Below are 18,044 nucleotides of genomic sequence, written 5' to 3'. Positions count from 1 at the left end.
ACAATTCTGTGGGGTTACATCCTAGTTTTGTTCCTCTTCTTTTTCTCCTTTGATAGGACATTTAGTGAGTTAAAACATTTTTACATTATAAACAGTACAGATTGAGGCAACACATTATTTAAAATAATCCTCATATTGGCAGCATGCTGTTATATACCTTATCATAGGCTGAATACTTACAGTCTTATAGTCTTTCTCTCTGTCACTCTGGCCTGTTCTTGACAACACAGATGTTTGAAACTGTTTTGCTGAAAAAAGGACCAGCTGATGAGGAATTTAATGTATATTTCATTTTAATGAAAGTGAAAAGCAAAATCTTGTGGATCATCAGGATCATCACCATAAAGGATCTGTCACCATAAAACAAATATTTTGTAATTAACTTTGGATTATTTAAGAGGGACAGAGGGAAGTTAACCAGGCAGAAAACACAAAACATCATTTCTGTCAGTCGATTACAGATTAATTTGTGAATTGGAGTGGAAATAAAAGAAAACGAGATTAAATTTACTCAGTTTCATTGACAAATGTGGCTCTTTTACAGTTGGTTAATGCAGAGAAAACTGAACACAGCAAGAGAGCGTGCAGCGTTTGAGATGCTGGTCCCGTAACTTACATCATGACAGTCATGGAGGGGAAGCACAAATTATTTCCCCTCAACAAAAGGGAAATCCCTAATGTGTGGTAAAATCAGGAAATAAAATCTAAATAAACGAAAGCAAGATCCACAATAGCTTGGTATTCATGCAGTGCTTTCAAATGAATCATTCATGTTGTCCCAGCAACAGGGTCAAACCATGTTTAGTAAATAAAGTACAGATGGGTTTAGTAGACGAAAGATTTAATCTCTTAAAGTAACTAAATGCATTATACTGATTCAGCTGTTGCATTTTGAGTATTTCTTCACAACACATTGAAAAAATGCCATTTAAAAGTAGGTGCTGAATTTTCCATCTGCACACATGATTGAACACATGCATCGTCAGCCATTTGGAAAGTTAAATGAATGGTACAGTTAAATTTGCATATACCATAAGCCCACTACAGTTTATGATTATTTTACTGGAATAAACCACATTACTGCAATTTTAACATGCCATGAGATACGGATCCCTACTGAACTCTCTCCTAAATTTTTTTAAACAACAGGCATAATTATTTATATGACTCACGTGTGATTACATGTGTATAAGCATACATATACTATAGCTGATAGTGTTATACAGTATTTACTACTTTGACAATATAACAGTTAAAGTTATGTTATATAAAGCTCTGGTGCAATTTGTGGAAGCTTTTTTAACTAGCTGTGCATCATCATCAACTGCTTATATTCTTCTGAACCTTTGAGAACAATTTTCTATTCCTCAGACTTCTCTAAGTCCCTCAGTCAACATTCCAACATTTTTCTAACTCCTACATCAGCACATTCTCTGACACCTCCACCATACTTCACGACAATCCTTTTAAAACAACTCCTTCATGTCTGCATGCCTCAGCAGCACCTGCTGTATTTGACTTTTATAGCCCGAATATCAAAAAAATGATCTAATGTGGATTCACCGTCTCCAGGTGCTACTATACATTGCCCTATTGCCCGACTGTCCCGGAAACCTGCCGCTCCCCTGACCAGCTTGTGAGGCGAAGAGATTTGCCTCAGTGATGGACCTAGGGGGCTGGAACTGCCCCAGTGGTGGACCGTACAGCATCGAAGCCTCAGGCGCCGAGGCGGTGCTTTTGGCCGGGGAAAAGAAAGGAAGAGGTGCTCGAGAAGTGCTCCAGCCCTGGCTCTTAGGGCGGGGCACGTGCGCCCCCTTGGCTTTCCACTCCAGTGGGGGCTCGGGCAGCAGCTTGCGATGGACGGCAGAGCGTAAGCTGGAAGCCAGCGACTGCTGCATGTCGTGTGGGGCGAAGGCTTCATCCACCAGGCCCAGCGGGTGGCGTGACGCCGCCTCCCACGGTGTGGGTGGCTTGCGGCTCTTTTCTACCCAGAAGGCCTGTCTCTCTGTGGTGCGCGAACTGTATGTTATGTGGGAGGAAGGTCTGGGGGAGACGGAGGCAGACCTGGAACTCAGGCCCAGTGGTGAGAGCCTGATTGGCGGAGATAGAGATGAACTCCTTCCAAGGGCCTGAAAAAAAAGTTAAAGCATTACGAAAAAAAAATGGCAGCAACACTTGACAAACTGTGGCAATTAAATGAAGTGGTAACATTTTTTTAGGTCAAGGTTCCTTAGAGCCTCGAAATTATTGTTACATTTTAAAGTTGCATTTAATTTGCTGAAATGTTGTTGCGAGGACAGGCTGGAATCGTGAAGATGTATTTTTGTCTAATGGACGGATGGATGAGTCAGACAAAGCAGATTAAACTCCAAGAAAAAGTCTGTCACCTGCAGGCCAAGAGAAAGAGCAGGGATTACATCAAGTGGCCATTGATACAGGATGTGTCAGCACATCACTTAGCCTCCTGCTCACCCACTCATGATTTCTCTGAACAACTAGCTTATGGAGAGGGTATTCCTGAGTAATCCAGATTTAGTCCTGTTTAATGGAGCTGCATGACCTTGTGGATGTGTTCAGTGTAAAGTACCAACCACCTAGGGTTCCTGAAGGACATGATCTCTTACCACAATCGTAAAAATAACACCTCTTTCCACAATTCTTCCACTAAAATTTGCAAATAGCAAACAGAGCCACGTCTAACCAGAAAGCAGTTATCTGCTGCCAAAACTCAGAAGTTACACAGAAAGGATTGTGCTGCCACCTGCTGTTTAAGAGGTGGAAACTCAGACTGCATTTTGTCCAGCTGCACTGAGTCACTAGGATCTTCAACAACCTTTAACAACCTGCACAACCATTATAATCCTTTTAATGACCAGTGATGCCAAAGAATAGGTGATATTAGTCAGAAAAAAACTGCTCTTTCAAAAATCAAATCTCATCATATCTAATTTATTTCTAATCACATCTAATTGCATCTAATTTACTTTGGTTTATAAATCAAATGCACTTTTCATTTTAGCTGTTTTTTTTTTTTTAAATTATTTTTATTTTTATTTTATTTTTTTATTTTATTTTAGATCTTATGTACCAGCACTACTTGTTTAAATAATATTGAAAGGAATGACTTGGTTCACCCTAAATGAACATATGAAAACTCCTATTTCTTCTTCTTCTTCTTCAAAAAAAAAAAAAAAAAAAAAAAAAAAAAAATCAGGAGACAGGTATCATATGAGTGTCCTTTGCTCTTTCAGGTCATGGGATGAGGTATCAAATTCTTCCAAAAATAGCCAGAGCCTAGCCTAGCAGTAGGCCATTAGTCAGATCACTTCCATATTTCACAAATTACAAGGCTCTGCACTCAAGTGCATGATGCAATCCAAGTCCATTTTAACTTGCTTTTTAACTTGCTTTTTAATAACTTTTCCTCTGAACTGGGTATTCTACTACTTACCTCAGTTAACAGAGTCTATACAACATTTTAGCTAATAATGTAATAAGTTATACATGTTTAAAATAATTTTCAATGGGTTTAATGGCTTGTGATCCATGAAGTATAATTCAGAGAGGTTTCCTGCCTGTTAATACCTCGTTTCATGCTGTGGGGTGCCACCATCCTGTTCTACTGACTATGCTGTAGGTGTTTGTTTGTTTTTTTACATTTTCTGTGATAATAGATTAAACACAGAACTCTGCACACGAATATGACAAAGTGAGAAGCTGAGGTAAGACAGGGTGGAAAAGGCAGAAACATGCAAATGTGAACCCAAAGAAACCAAAAACAGAAGAACAGAGAGTCATTTTAATTGCACTGAGGCAAATTTTACAGGAAGTGCACTATGAAGAAAAATCACACAAAAGAATGAAAAATAAAAGAACACGAAGAAGACAACAACTACAAAATGCAAGCAAATATAAAGTTTTTCCCCCAAATTTGAAGTTTTTATATTTAGAACAACCCTGATACTTGTTCTGTCTGTTTAATTTTGGAATTTAAACTAATTTGTCACAAAGACAAGGCTGGTAGAAACAAATAAAAATAGTGAAGCAGGAAAAGAAACAGGCGTGAATTCCTATTTGAAAATAAACAATGCAGAACAAAAGAATAGAAGTCTAAAAGTTGTAAAATTTGTAAAACCTTACTTCTTGCCTGACCTTCTGCCTGTGTATCACATATCTACAAATTTAGTAATATCAAACACACTCAGCTTTTATAATTGTAAAAATGATCTTTGACAGACCACACTTAATATAACGTATATTCATTTTTTACTTCCTAAAAAAATGAAACTTTTTTCTGTTCTTAAAAATACAACAGATTTCTCCTTCGTAAGTTATGTGATTATAAAGTTGCCAAAACTGCACTGCACCTTCTATCAAACTATGGGTCAATCAAATGATGTAATACAGATGTATATCAATTATCTCAAACCACTGAGATACTATAAAATATACAGACAGGTATGGTTTTCTGTCATTTAGATTATAAAAATAATGTCAAGAGCATTCAGCCAGCCAATATTAAATACATTCTAAAGTACTCTGTGGCTATTCTACCTGGTCAAACAATCTCCCTTTTACTTATTACTCGATTTCCTTCATCAAACATTCATAAATGAGTATTTCTCTTCCATCACCAGATGGATCATTGCTACATTTTTTTCTTGCCATATCACATAAAACATTTATTCACCTGCTCAAGTTCCACACACATTTAAATAGTGAAGCTATGTCAGTGTAATCTCAATCGACGTATGCCCCATGTACATATCATACTGTTACAAAACACAACTTTTTAATATGCAGAAAATACTTTCTGATACATTTATGTTTTGTAATTGCTTGTCTCAAAAAACTCTCTGTTTTGAATTTCACTGTCGATGGTAACTTTTCAAAAATATTTCCTGCACCATTTTAGTGAAACTTCTTCATATACAGCTTTGCATTCCAGCTTTGTTAGGCCAACAAAGTACTAAACACTATTTCTCAACACGTTCAGGAGCACTAGGCTTCCAGACCTGGGCGGCACTTTTATTTGCCGAGAACTTTGGCTTTGGAGCAGTTAGGATGCTACTTCCTGAGGTGGAATCTGCTCTTGCTGCTACTGGAAAAGTGTGTACCACATAGGAGCTCGAAGCTGGTTGATAGCATGGTGTCAGAACAGCTGAATAGGGTGCGCTAGGGCCAGCTTCATATGGAGGGGGCTGCTGGTAAGGAGAACGTGATGCTTGTTGGTAAGGACTGGAGGGAGATTGTTGGTAAACCTGCTGGGGGCTGTATATTTGTTGATAGGGTGCTTGTTGATAAGGATTAGGGCAGGGCTGGTAGTTATTAGGAGGAGTGTGGTGATAAGGGTCATCATGCATAGCAGTGGAGGGACCAGACATGCCATAGTGCAGCTGGGGCGGCTGTGGGTGCTGTGGTATAAAACCATAGGAAGCAGGAGATTGATCATAACTCAAATGCTGGTTTAGGTTTGCAGGACCACCGGCCTGGATATGGGTTTGGGCTTGGGCTTGGGCTTGGGCTTGGGCTTCAGCTGCTTTCTGAGCAGCGAACTTTTCAGCTGCCTCCTTTTCTGCAGCAAGTTTCTCTGCTGCTGGACCATAGGTGAAAAGGGATGCATTTAACTGGTATGGTTGATGCTTCATGACATCCAGAACATGAAGCGGTTTAGGGGCAGGTTTGTCTTTCTCTTTACCCTTATTTTTGTTCTTTAAAGAAGGGCTAGAAGATGGAGGTTGTTTGATAGCCCCTGGTGGATATGAGGGTGACTGAATTGGATTGTATGTCAAAGGTGGAGGAGCACGACAAGTAGTTGAATATTTCCAAGAGGTTGGCAAAGAAGGAGAGGGTGATGAAGGTCTTGCCTTGTTTGCTTGCACTGAGGCAGAATCGACCACATACTTCTCCATTCTGGACTGCCTCTTAGCAAAGAGTTCAGCCCCTTTCCCTCGTAAGGCTGGCATCTCAAAAGCTGACCCCATCCCAGAGAGTGATGCTGTATTACTCATGGGACTGGGTGATGGTAGCTTTGTCCCCACTGTGTATGAGTGCATTCGTTGTGGAGGAGTGGGATGAGTGTTCTTAGGTGGACTCCATGGTTTGACTGGCTGGGGCATCTTCTGAGTTTCAGCAGGGGATGTAATGCTGACCGGACCTTGCTGGGGCCGTGGTGTCCATGCACTTAAAAGTGTTTGAGTCTGAGATGGGGGTGGAGCCTGTCGCTGAGGTTGTTGAGACCATGAAGGTTGTGTCTGAGCTGGAAGCTGTGGCTGAGTCCAGGGTGGCTGCATTTGATTCTGTTCTGGTACCCAGGAGTTCATCATCTGTTGTGGATGCTCATGAGGTTGTTGAGCCCATTGTGATTGGGGAGGCCAAGGACCCTGTGATTGCTGCATCTGTGGAGGAGACTGAGGGGGTGGATGAGCCTGTTGAACCCATGGAGGCTGTGCTTGAACTGGACTCTGAGGTTGGGTCCATGCACTTACAGGTGGCTTTGTTGGAGCTTGATGTTGGTTCAGAGCCAGGGGTTGTGGCTGGCTCTGAGGTTGGGCCCAAGGATTCTGGGGAGACTGTTGAGGGCCTGTCCAAGATGGTAATTGTTGAGATTGTTGTTGTTGATGGGACCAGGGTACCTCTCCTTGGGTCTGATTTAAATCTTGAGACCATGTGCTGACAGGTGGCTGTGTTGGCATTTGAGATTGGGTCCAGGGAGGTTGTGGTGGTGACTGTGTTTGGGCTGTTGCCCATGAATTTATTTGCGGCTGTGGTTGCGGTGGATTCAAAGCTTGAGGTGGACTCTGTGTCACCCAAAGAGGCTGGGACTGTGATTTTGTTTGAATGATTGTGCTTGGTTGTACATCTGAAATGACTTGGGGTTGTTTCACCCAAACCGGCTGCATCTGTGACTGTGCATGGGGTTGTGATTGCACCTCAGATAGACCCCAAGCACTCATTGGTGGCTGCTGCTGGGCCTGAGTCGGAGATGGACCCCATGAGCTGACAGATGGGTCTGGCTTTGCATGTGCTTGAGGTGGTTGGATAGGGTTGTTCATTTGCTGTTGTGATTGATTTACATGCCAAGTCTCTGGTTGCTGATCTGGTTGTATTTGTGGCTCAGATGTACCCCATGCATTGATTGTTTCTTGCTGTTGCTGTGATGGAGATTTGGTGAGAGCTTCCTGTCGTTCAGGAGCAGGTGTGGGGGAGGGCTCTTGCTCTGGTATGGCTGAGGACTCTATATTAGGGGCAGGGTCGGCTTCAGGCCCAGGAACCCCAGCAGTTGCTGGAACATTATTTTCAGCATGTTGGGGGAACTGCTGGCTTGCAATTTCTGGTTGTGGAGACCATGGTGGAGAGGCTGGGTTTATGTGTGGTTTGGGAGCAACTGGTGGTGGAATTTTGTGCTTTGATTTAGGAGACTGCAAAAAGTTGCAGGCCTCTGCACCCAAGCTTAGGTAGTCCTCCTCTGGACCAGACTCAAACCCTGCTTTCCTGTCACCCCTGTTAAGGAGATTTAGAAGCTCTGGATTTGGAGAAACTTTTGGAGGCTCTTTAAAAGTAAACATAGGCTTAGCTTTGTTCCTCCTCTTGTCTTGCAGAACTCCTGTCTTGATTGCTGGTACAGAAATACGCTCATCTCTGGAAGCAATTTGTTCACCCTGTCCCACTGAATAGCTGGACTGCTCTTGATTTGCAGATGGAGTAAATGGAGCAGCTGCTCTGTTCTCAACAGAAAATGGCTTTGCACTTCTGTTCATTACTGATGACTGTGTTACAGTGGTTTGGTGACTGGACATACCATTCAAATGATGTGAACTCTGTTGCAATTGTTGTTGCTCTTGATATGGTTGATGCTGTCGATACTGTTGCTGTTGGTACTCCTGTTGTTGCTGGTATTGCATGTGCTGATGATATTCTTCATACTGTTGCTGTTGTTGATGCTGATAATACTGTTCTTGATATTGCTGGTAGTGTTGGTGCTGATGTGGGTGGGGTGCATTTACATCCATGTAATTTTGGCTCTCAGCAGCCTGGATGTAAGATTGCGGCTCCACCTGTTGGTAATGATTCTCAACCTCCTGCACCCCCTCAACAGGGATCCCCTTCCTTCTCATCTCTTCATGTTCGGCTGCAATCTCATCCATGCGCTGTCTGCGCTGAGCAAACATCAGGGCACCTTTGCCCTTGGTTTCAGGGAGTGTGTTCATATCCTCCTTACTGTTAATCTTGCGCTCTATCTCAAGCAATCCGGTGTCCCAGTCAAAGGTCACAATGCTCTTGTGGCCTGGGGGATTCGTGAAGAAATCTTCATCAAGTTCAGCTTCACTGGTAGCTAGAACTGTGACCTCAACAGCATGCGTCTCCCTATTGTCTTCTTCTGCCTCCTCGTCCTCAAACTCTGGTTCGTTATCTCCAGTTCCGTAGCTTACAATAGTGTACTGTTTGGCCCTCTGTCTGTGCTTCTTAAACATCAACAACCCCTTGTTATTGGGGTTGGGGGCAGCAGCAGTGAGCAGGAGAGCAATGCGTTTGCATTTAGACTTGGCCTCCTTCACCTGCTTCTCAGACAGGCTCTCACTCCGGCGAAGCCCTTGGGAAGAAAAAGATGGGAGGGGGTTAGAACAAATGGAGGGTAGAGATGGTGGGGTGAGAGGAGAGTAATTGGTTACAAATGGTTACTCATAGTGATCTAGTTCATTGAGATGCACAGTATGACATGTATAAATAGCATTGGTAAAAATGGGCAGTCAAAAATCTTTTCAGAAAAAAAATGTCTTATGATTAAACTTTTAAGAAGCCAAATCATATGAAATGGGTCCAGAGTTATTCTTTGTTGTTGTTATTTACTGTACACTTTGTACATAGTATTAGAAATGTTATTTTAATTCAGATTACAACATGTTTTCTCTTATAACTGGCAATTTGTTTAGAGATATTTGAAACAAGTGCTAAATTATCTGCACTGGATAACATGGTCCATAATTGTTTCTGTCAAGTCTTAAGGGAATAGGGGCTCTTCTTGAGGGAATGGGTAACTCAGCTATGTCCTTCAACTACACCATTAAAGCAGTTCTATAGGCAAATTGTTAATATCATAGTCAGAAAAATCACTGATCCATGAATAATTCTTTCTCATTTGCTGAATGATGATACATGGTACCTCATTCACAGCTGTAAAAATGCGTTAAATTAGTACTGCTGAAGTTGAGGGAAAGACAGTCTCAGAAAACAGTCAAAATAAACACACACACAAAAAGATTTCAACAACACATGGTAATTGCTTGTATTAGAATCACAATGAAAGCCTTTATCTATAGATTCTTAAAAACATTATTCTGTCTGTTTATATGGAAAGTAACATCAAAGTAACATCACAGATAAAACATACTTCTCTTTTCAAAGCAGTCTGACCTTGTTAGATTCAACAAGCAAAACAAAGGAACATTCAGCGTCTGTCTCCTTTATATACTCAATATGACAGCCTCAAGGTGGGAATAGCCACAGATGAGAACAGAACACTTCCCTTTTCAGTGCTGCTAAGATGGTCAGTTTTAAAGGATCAGGTAACGAGCCAGTGTCACACATGCTGGTGTCTGTCAAAGGGCCCTTCCACAAGGCAGCATGAGCATGCCCAAGTTTTATTCTTATCCTCCACATGTCATCGTCCATGCGCCATTCCCGTTCCTTGCATGCATTAAGATTACAAGTTTAATAAGGAATTAGAATTAGAATGAACTACAGTCAAGATTAAGAATAAAATTAACTCTAATTTTCTTTTGTTAGCACACAAGTCTACAACAAGAGGAAATGGGACACAAAGCAACTGTTCAAATATAGTCCTGATAACAAGCAATGTAATATTTCTTACTTTATAGATAGATCTTAAATTTTAATTTATTGTCCAGCTCATACTGAGAATGATCAATATATCACTCTTTGGTTAGGATTTCATACTCTTGTAAACTATATTAGTGTTAGTAGTCCTACAGGCACACGTCATTCCAGGTTGACAGCTATGATTTGTTTAGAAATTGTTGAAACTAAATTGTTTAAACTCATGGAGCAAAACAAGAGATCAAATCCAGTTTGGAAATCATGAAGATGTCAAACTGCACTGTCATAAAGCATAAGAAATAGCAATAAAATGTGAAGATGTCACTTACTAGCGTGCCTTGCCCGGTGCTTGTTGGGCTTGCTCTGCTCTCTCTCTGACTCAGAGTCCCCCTCTTCTGATGCAATTCCAAAGGAGACAGTGGTGACGTGAGCCTCTTCTGTCTGCCCTCCTTCCCCCTCACTAGAATCCAGCCGTTCACTGGTCCCTTCCTCAGCACCACAGGCCCCCACCCTTTCTGTCCCAGAGCCCCTCCCAGAAGACTGCACAACCACCTCCACCTGTCCCTGCAAGGCACAAGGGGAGCTGACGAGCACACCCCGCTGTGCCAGGGGCTTTCTGTCATGCCGAGGTATAAAGAAAGAACAGCCTGGGTCACTTGGGGCACCACTATTGTCATTCTCATTGTTTGTTTTATGGTGGAAGACCCCTTCAACTCCACGTGCACATCCAAGGGAGGCGCAGTGTGTGTCCTCCAGGGTGGTCTTAGAGAGCGACAGCTGCAACTCCACCATGGACCCTGGGGTGATTGCTAACTTGGGATCTCCACCTTCTACGGAGTCTGGTCCAACTTTGTCCTTGGGAGCTGTAATACAAAATTGGGTTCGCACCATAGGAGCACCCCCAGGGCACTCCGCTTCACTATCTGTCTCCCCATAGTAGGCCTCATCCTGAGACTCTGAGATGTAGATCTCCCTTGAATCCTGGTATGGGGATGGGATCTGGAGAGTGGGACTAACTGACTGGTAACTCTCTTGGGGGTGAGAACAGCATCTGCAAGGGAAAACTGTTGGTTAAAATGTTATATGTAATTCGTGCAATACTTCCACAGCTACCAAAAGCATATCTATGCAAGCAATGGATCGAAAAAGCGAATCATAAACTGTGTCCAATGAGACACCATGCAGAAAGGTCACTGTTTGTAATGGGCAAGATGATTTATTATACAATATTTATGAATAGATTTATTGCATGAACAGTCACACACAGCATTACAACAAAGGGAGAGACAATTGAGCCATTCAGCAGTTAATCACCATATTTTTGACTTGTACTCAATTGTGTGAATGGGCACAACCCAGTGGTGTGTCACCAATTGAAGCAACCTTCAGCTGGATAGTTACCATTGGGACCCACAGACAAACTGTTTTGCCATTTGTTTCAGTCAAAGGTCAAATCAGTCATCACTGAGATAGCCATGGCTCTATAAAATGAGCAATCAAAATGCAAAGTGGACCACAGATAAATGGGCCTCAGAAAAATATAAAAATACACTGTGCTGTTGTATTAGTTGTGCTAGTCCTGCAATCGTTGATCATAGGATGAACTATATTGCTTGGATCTGAGTTGAATTTAAGTTCTTAGTATTTGACTTAAGTGATTTGGAGGTACCTCTTCACCAGTAGCTGCAGACAGTCAGTTGAATCCTCGATGAGAGCGATAGCCTCTGAAAGGTTTAGTGTGGAGCAGGGCTCTCCATTCACAGACAGCAGCTCATCATTCTCACACAAACCAGCCAGGGAGGCATGGCTGTTTGTTTCAACCTGAAGAAAGGATCAGAGCAATCACAGCAATAGGTAAGCCTTTTATCTACAATAACAGAGACACCATTTTTATATTGATTGAGTAGAATGCTTTCTTGAGAATGCCATTTGTATTTTTTTAAGGCCAAAACAACATTTATCCAAACTGACTAGCTTTGTCACCATTATACTGCTGAGGAGATGAAATAAAAAAGGTAAGACTGAGGCAAACATCATTCAGAGCAGCTCAAGTCTAGAAAATGTAGATTATGGTTTGATCCATCTTTGGTAAACTGAATCAGCAACACAACATTTGCCTGAAAAAAACCAATGCAAACAGATTCATATAGGCAGTGCATGACACTTTTTATATAATCCAAGCTCTTGCCGAGCACCAGTGAGTCAGTGTTCAGAGCTATACACAGCACAACAGCTGCAAGACCATACAATGCTCATGGTTATGGAAGGCTGTCAGCTTCAAGTCCAGAATAGGGACTAATGGTGGCAGTCTAGTGTAAGATTTAACACTGACCTTTACTTTGACTCTGTACATATCACAAATCAATCCTGAAATGAGGTCAGCTTTGAACACAAAAACAACGATTTGTCAAGGATTTGTCAGCTACCACATTGCCATGTTTGCTTTAGTATAACAATATAAACAAGTAGAAGCAACCTTTTTAAAACCAGTTTCACCCAATGCAATTCAAAGACATTTTGGTAAGCATATACTGCCTTAGGTACAACAGCCATTAACCAGTTAAAGCAGTTAAGAGTGAGAGAGAGAGAGAGAGATGTATGGGGGTTTGTGTATGTGTAATGCAAATGTGTAGCTGTCATTGGATTAGCTCTTCTTACTAAGTATTCTACTGTGGATCATATAGGCTACTCACTGTATGATGGCCAAATGATCGTGAAAGTGGCAGTGTAAATGGCTTTTTTGATGAGTTTTTTTTTTTTTTTTTTTAAAGCAACTCTTATTTAAAGTAATTGCACTTTAGGCAGTTTAGTCACCATGAAGGTCAGGAGCATTAAAAGCACAATATCAACTCTAACGTTAACTCTAATATATAATTGTCCAACTCTGGCCAAGTATATATATTATATAATGACACCCATATATATATATATATATATATATATATATATATATATATATATATATATATATATATATATATATATACACACACACACACACACACACACACACACACACACACACACACACACACACACACACACACATATACATACATTCTGTTCTACACTGGATCAGGTCACACCATAAAGAGAATGCATGAAGAGAATCATCCCTCGATTGAAAGTACTTCAGGTATAAGTGAGTTTACCAATAATTCTTATACATTTATTATTTGGCTGGGTTTTCAAGAAGCAAAGAACAGTATTACAGTATGTTTAATATCTATGAATATTCAAATTACTATTTGTAGTTATGCAGGTATTCTTTATTACTCTTTATTATTTTGGCTTCATTATTCCTTGATGAATCACTGGGTAGGTGTCTTTTCAGCACATTTATAGACATCCTTTATAATTTTACATTTTAGTGCCATCTGACATGACTTGCATGAGACAAATTGCTACACTTCACTCCTCACGGTATATTAACTTTGCATGGTACTTTCTCTACGGTAACACAAGAGGGCAGTGTTCCGTCAATGAAACATTCACAAGTTTGACATCGGACAGTCAGATCCTTTGAACTTCAACACAGACGTACGTTATTACAAATGTCTCATGACTCCTAGGATTACGAATTACTCGGTTATTTCCTAGCGAAAATATTACTACATTAGGATAAAGTGCTGTGCGAGTTGCATAGCAGTATAATTAAACTGAACTTTTTTTCACAATAACCAACCGTACTTTCAACATGGTAAACGGCCGCGAGGCTCAAGCTAATGATTTGGAATATGCCCTGTTACAGCAGTACAGTAAAGTAACTATAACATCTTTAGCCATAACGGATGAACCACAGTTATTTACAGGGAATTGTTTAGACAGCTTTATATGGTTGTTTTATGGGCACCAAGGAACGTGAGGGAGCAATAAAACCGAGATGATGTGGGATTGGATTTAACAGCTTTAAAGAGTTTCGTCTACCCGTATATGGATCGCTCACAGCGTTTCCGCTGCCTGTAGGGAGACTGCTCAAACGGACACACGGGAATGGTGAGAAGGAGAAGCCCTCCGGCCTTCCCTCCCCCCTAAAAATATGAAAAGGAAACGGAGCCGATTCTTTGAGTGGGACGTAGCACGCCTAATGGCAGCGTGAAGCCTCTCGGCGGTGACCATTAGAGAAAGACGTGACCCGTTTTCAGATTTTCCAAACTATCGTGTAATGAACGCGGTCAAGGGCCCAACTAATGACATAAACAACATCATCTTGAAAGAAAATATTAAATAATGATACCAAAATCATAAGCATCTGTTTAATCTCTTGCCCACAGAAAAAAATATCTCTCTCGCTCTCGGAATAGTACAGGTAACGAACCATTCAGTTCCCAAGCAAAAGCTCCCATTAAATTTATATTAGCTTTTAACTGCAGTGTTGCTATAGGGGATATATAAAACACGACATCTGATGGTGGCATAACGCTAACAGGAGATGTAAAACTGTGATACTGACCGTTATTTAGATGGCTAGGGCATTGATAATAGTTGCCATCTGTGTTTACCTGAACTCTCCACCACCTTGGCCAATCATTTTTAATCTCATTTTGGAAACCCTAGCGATGGCAGCTTTTTAGCTCTAGGGTGGCTGCCATTGGGAACTTGTTTTATGCACACATGTAAACAACCCATTCAGCAACACTAGCTATTCAAATTCAAATAGATGTGTGTAGCGGTTTTTGCAACATATGTTGTCACAAAGTAGCTTTTTACAGAAATCATATACAAACAATCCGTTTACAGCCATCGAATGAGCAAGGCATGGAGACGGTGGCAAGGAAATACTCGCTGATAACACCAATAAGAAACGTTGAGAGGAACCCATCTTCCTCTGGTCAACACCAGATGGCAAACTAATTGTATGCAGTGAATAAAATGTATTTTGCTTTTAACTTTAACTATTTATAAAAGTACCTTATAAGCCTTAAGAAATGACTAATATTTGACACTTGGATTATTCAGTGAGAACTAATTCAGAGTCTGCACAGTAAACATCTAAATCCAGTCGAGCGGGAAAGCTGGTGGCGTGCAACGGGCTCTTCAGCAGTCTCCAAGGCATCCAGGACCAGTTTTTCATTTGCTTAATCACATCACATTCCCAGGTACTTCATTTATTCTTTTAGTTGCTCTTGTGTATTGCTAAGGTAATTTTACATTTTCTGCTGAATAAGAAAAAATTTCTAGTAAGAATTCGTATGTGGATGTATTCAAAATGGATAACATCATAAGTGTAAGGCCGATGTTTCTACCTAGTAAACAAGCTCTTTTAAGTTTATTTTGTACCTGTACTGGAATGGTATCATTGCTTGATCTTACTGAGCACTGATGTGCATCTGCAAATTAAAGAGCTCTGCAAAACGCTCGTTCATGATATACACATGATATGCACGATATGGACACACCGGTATTTTAACAATACTGCATACATTGTATGCGTAGTGAAGATAACCGAAACAAATTGATCATATGTACAGGTCCATGTGAGGTGGTAGCAGATAATTTCAGGGTTCTGTCTTCCTCCTTGGGGGCATTCCTTGTGTCCAAAGGTCATATTTATTTTGGCAAAAAGTCAAGTGGTTCTGCACCTTTAAGAATTTGAAGAGATCTGACTTCACCAGCTCTGTGATGAAGCCAGAATTCCCCCAAAGACTGATGACAAAGAAAAAAAAACAACAACTACCTTATAAGGCAAACAGCCTCCTCTATGCACACAGACACACATGCACACAGCACACACTCAGACATACATGGATACACACAGACAGATAAACACACATGCACGCATGCACACACGCACGCATGCATGCACACACACGTATGCATGCACACACACGCACATGCACAGAACATAAATGCCAACCCTTACATGGTCAACGTCCTTCTGAAATGATAACACTGCATCAGAAGTTGCTTATCATAATCAGAACTGGCCTTTCTTAGAAAACATTTTTCATGTTCTTCCCATGCCTTTCTCAGATATTCTTTTTTTCCTGACAGATTTGCATTTCATCTCCTTAAAAAATCCTCAGTCCAGGTAAAGTTATGTCTTCCAGATGACTTGCTGGAAGAGAAGAATCACCCCACAGACCCATTCTGCAGAAGCAAATATCTGTGAGAGATGTCATCACATCACTTCAAGGCCCTTCTTAGAAGTGCCGGCAAATATTTAACTTCTCAGCTAAAATGTCTGCATGCACACAGGACTTAGAAGAGTGAGTTAAATGAGAGTCAAGTTCCAGTTTCAGTTCAGCACCCTTAGCTCTAGAATAGAAAAAACTAAACTACTAGTCTCAGTAATGAATAAATGTGGTGGGTGACTAAACAAATCGTGTAGAGATGTCAGTTTATAACTGGTCTTTTGAAAAGATCCATTTTTATCCCCAAATTCAACTTGCCTTTCATTTTGCATGTGCCTTGCTTTGTAAAAAGAGAATGGATTCTTTCACAGTTGGCTGGCTTAGAGCTGAACCACCATTTCAGTTTGATTTTGAGGTCAACTGCTTACACCATGCTGCAGTTTTTTCACCAGTGAACATTTCAAGCCCAGACCAACAATTGCATTCATTATCATCAGATTTGTCATTAGTGTATGCACAATTCTTTTGGTACTGTAAAGCCTTAGTGGCAATGTTAAGTGATCAGGTACTTAAAAGTATTGAGGCTTTGCTACTATTAATAATATGAGGGACAACATTTGCGGTGCAGTTCCAGAAAGCAATGGCACTAAGGTAGGCACTATATGGAAATGCCCTTTTGGTTCCTCAAGAAGACAGCATGCTTCTCACAGATTTGCTATATATGTGTAATAGGTCTGCATCCAATTATATTCAACAATGTATGTGACAAACTTATGTAATTGCTTTAGGAGTCAATTCAACACTGGGTGTAGTTATGTTTAAGTAACCACATAGTAATAAAACAGATAATAGAGGATCTCTTCTCTTCAGCCTTGCAGTAAAATACTGCAGAACAACACTTAATAGTTCTGGTAATCCTTCAGTTCAGAATCAAGGAGATGATTCAGCAAAATGTAGGATGACATTTCTAACACTTAAAGTTGGGGAGAAAAACATTGCTATTTAGGACCTCTTAACATTGGTCATTAACATTGTCAATAACATTAGTGCTACTGCAGACAATTTTCAGAACAATGCGCCTAAATGCACTCTCTCAAGATACGCAATGTGAATATAAACCAAACACCCCAAAGTTTTGCCATTTTGCACTGTTAAAGAGTGTTTTGCTTTCAGCCTTGTCCAGCTTTCAACTCAGTGGAATGCAGATGTTTTTGAAAAGTGTTAGCATTCTCTGGTGTTGACGAGCTGATGACAGCTGTTCTAAACCAAGCACTTAAGGCATTAGGTCAGACTCATTAAGCAAGGTATCCCTCACACAGCAGCCTTGGCCATCTGGAACGACACGATTTTTAATAATATAAGATTCTGGAGGTTGAGATTAGAAGAAAAACCTAAATTCTGATACAGAACAAAACAAAATTACTACACAGAAGCCTTAACGAGTCATTGTAGGAATGCAATTGTGCACATTCAACCAGTTAAACATAGAAAGCCTTTTATCCATCGTGGGGTCCTCAGCCTGAAAGAACAATACCTAATACCAGTATTAGAATGATACTATTTAATGAAGCTTCAAATCTATAAACACAAGGCCACAATGAGATCATCACATTCAGTGATCACAGTTTATGGTTGGAGTGCTGCCTGATCAAACTATTGTTTGGTGGATGAATAAATTGTTGTGAAAGAGTTCCATGTAACACCAAATGGTGCTCCCTCTAAGGAACTGCACAATATCCTCCATAAGTTTAAGATATGTTTTAATAAAAGGTCTTTTAATGTATTGAACCTTTTTCAGGTTTTATTCAGGCAAATTCTGCTAGTTAGAATATGCCTTCCAAATTTATTTGAGCATTACTAAAGAAACGGAATGAAGGAAGAATCATGGCACCAAACTAAAGTGTGGAAACCATTACACTCAGAGTGGAGTACGCTGGGCAACTACTGCAGACATTTAAGATGTTGGGTTACAAAAAAAATGCAATATTTGGTGTAAACATTCTGGAGCAGCCCATAAAGCTATGTGAAAAGAGATTGTTCCTTGTTTTGTTTCAAACTGCTCAGCTGTAATCAGCTTTGGTCTCCCAAATGTGTATTTTCCTATGCACTACAGTTTGGGTTAATATCAGGATC

The 18,044-nt window shown here is 40.6% G+C and overlaps 1 protein-coding gene across 2 annotated transcripts in view; it reads right to left on the bottom strand.

The window, feature by feature from the left end:
• Positions 1-275: 275 nt before the first annotated feature.
• Positions 276-18,044, bottom strand: part of LOC113580471 (synaptopodin-2-like) — a 19,081-nt gene continuing 1,312 nt past the window's right edge. Inside the window, exons 2-5 of one of the 2 annotated variants that reach the window (XM_027015031.2) lie at positions 11,507-11,658; positions 10,167-10,888; positions 5,868-8,593; positions 276-2,129 (exon numbers count right to left, since the gene is read on the bottom strand). In XM_027015031.2, coding sequence (XP_026870832.2) covers positions 1,560-2,129; positions 5,868-8,593; positions 10,167-10,888; positions 11,507-11,658 — 4,170 coding nt within the window. In that variant the 3' untranslated portion in view covers positions 276-1,559. Of the gene's footprint in view, positions 2,130-3,784; positions 8,594-10,166; positions 10,889-11,506; positions 11,659-18,044 lie in introns of those variants that run through there. The other variant, XM_027015030.2, reaches the window with a different exon arrangement.

The sequence above is a fragment of the Electrophorus electricus genome, chromosome 19 (genome assembly GCF_013358815.1).
Source record: "Electrophorus electricus isolate fEleEle1 chromosome 19, fEleEle1.pri, whole genome shotgun sequence".
NCBI lineage: Eukaryota > Metazoa > Chordata > Actinopteri > Gymnotiformes > Gymnotidae > Electrophorus > Electrophorus electricus.
This window is presented reverse-complemented; position numbering and strand designations above follow the sequence as displayed.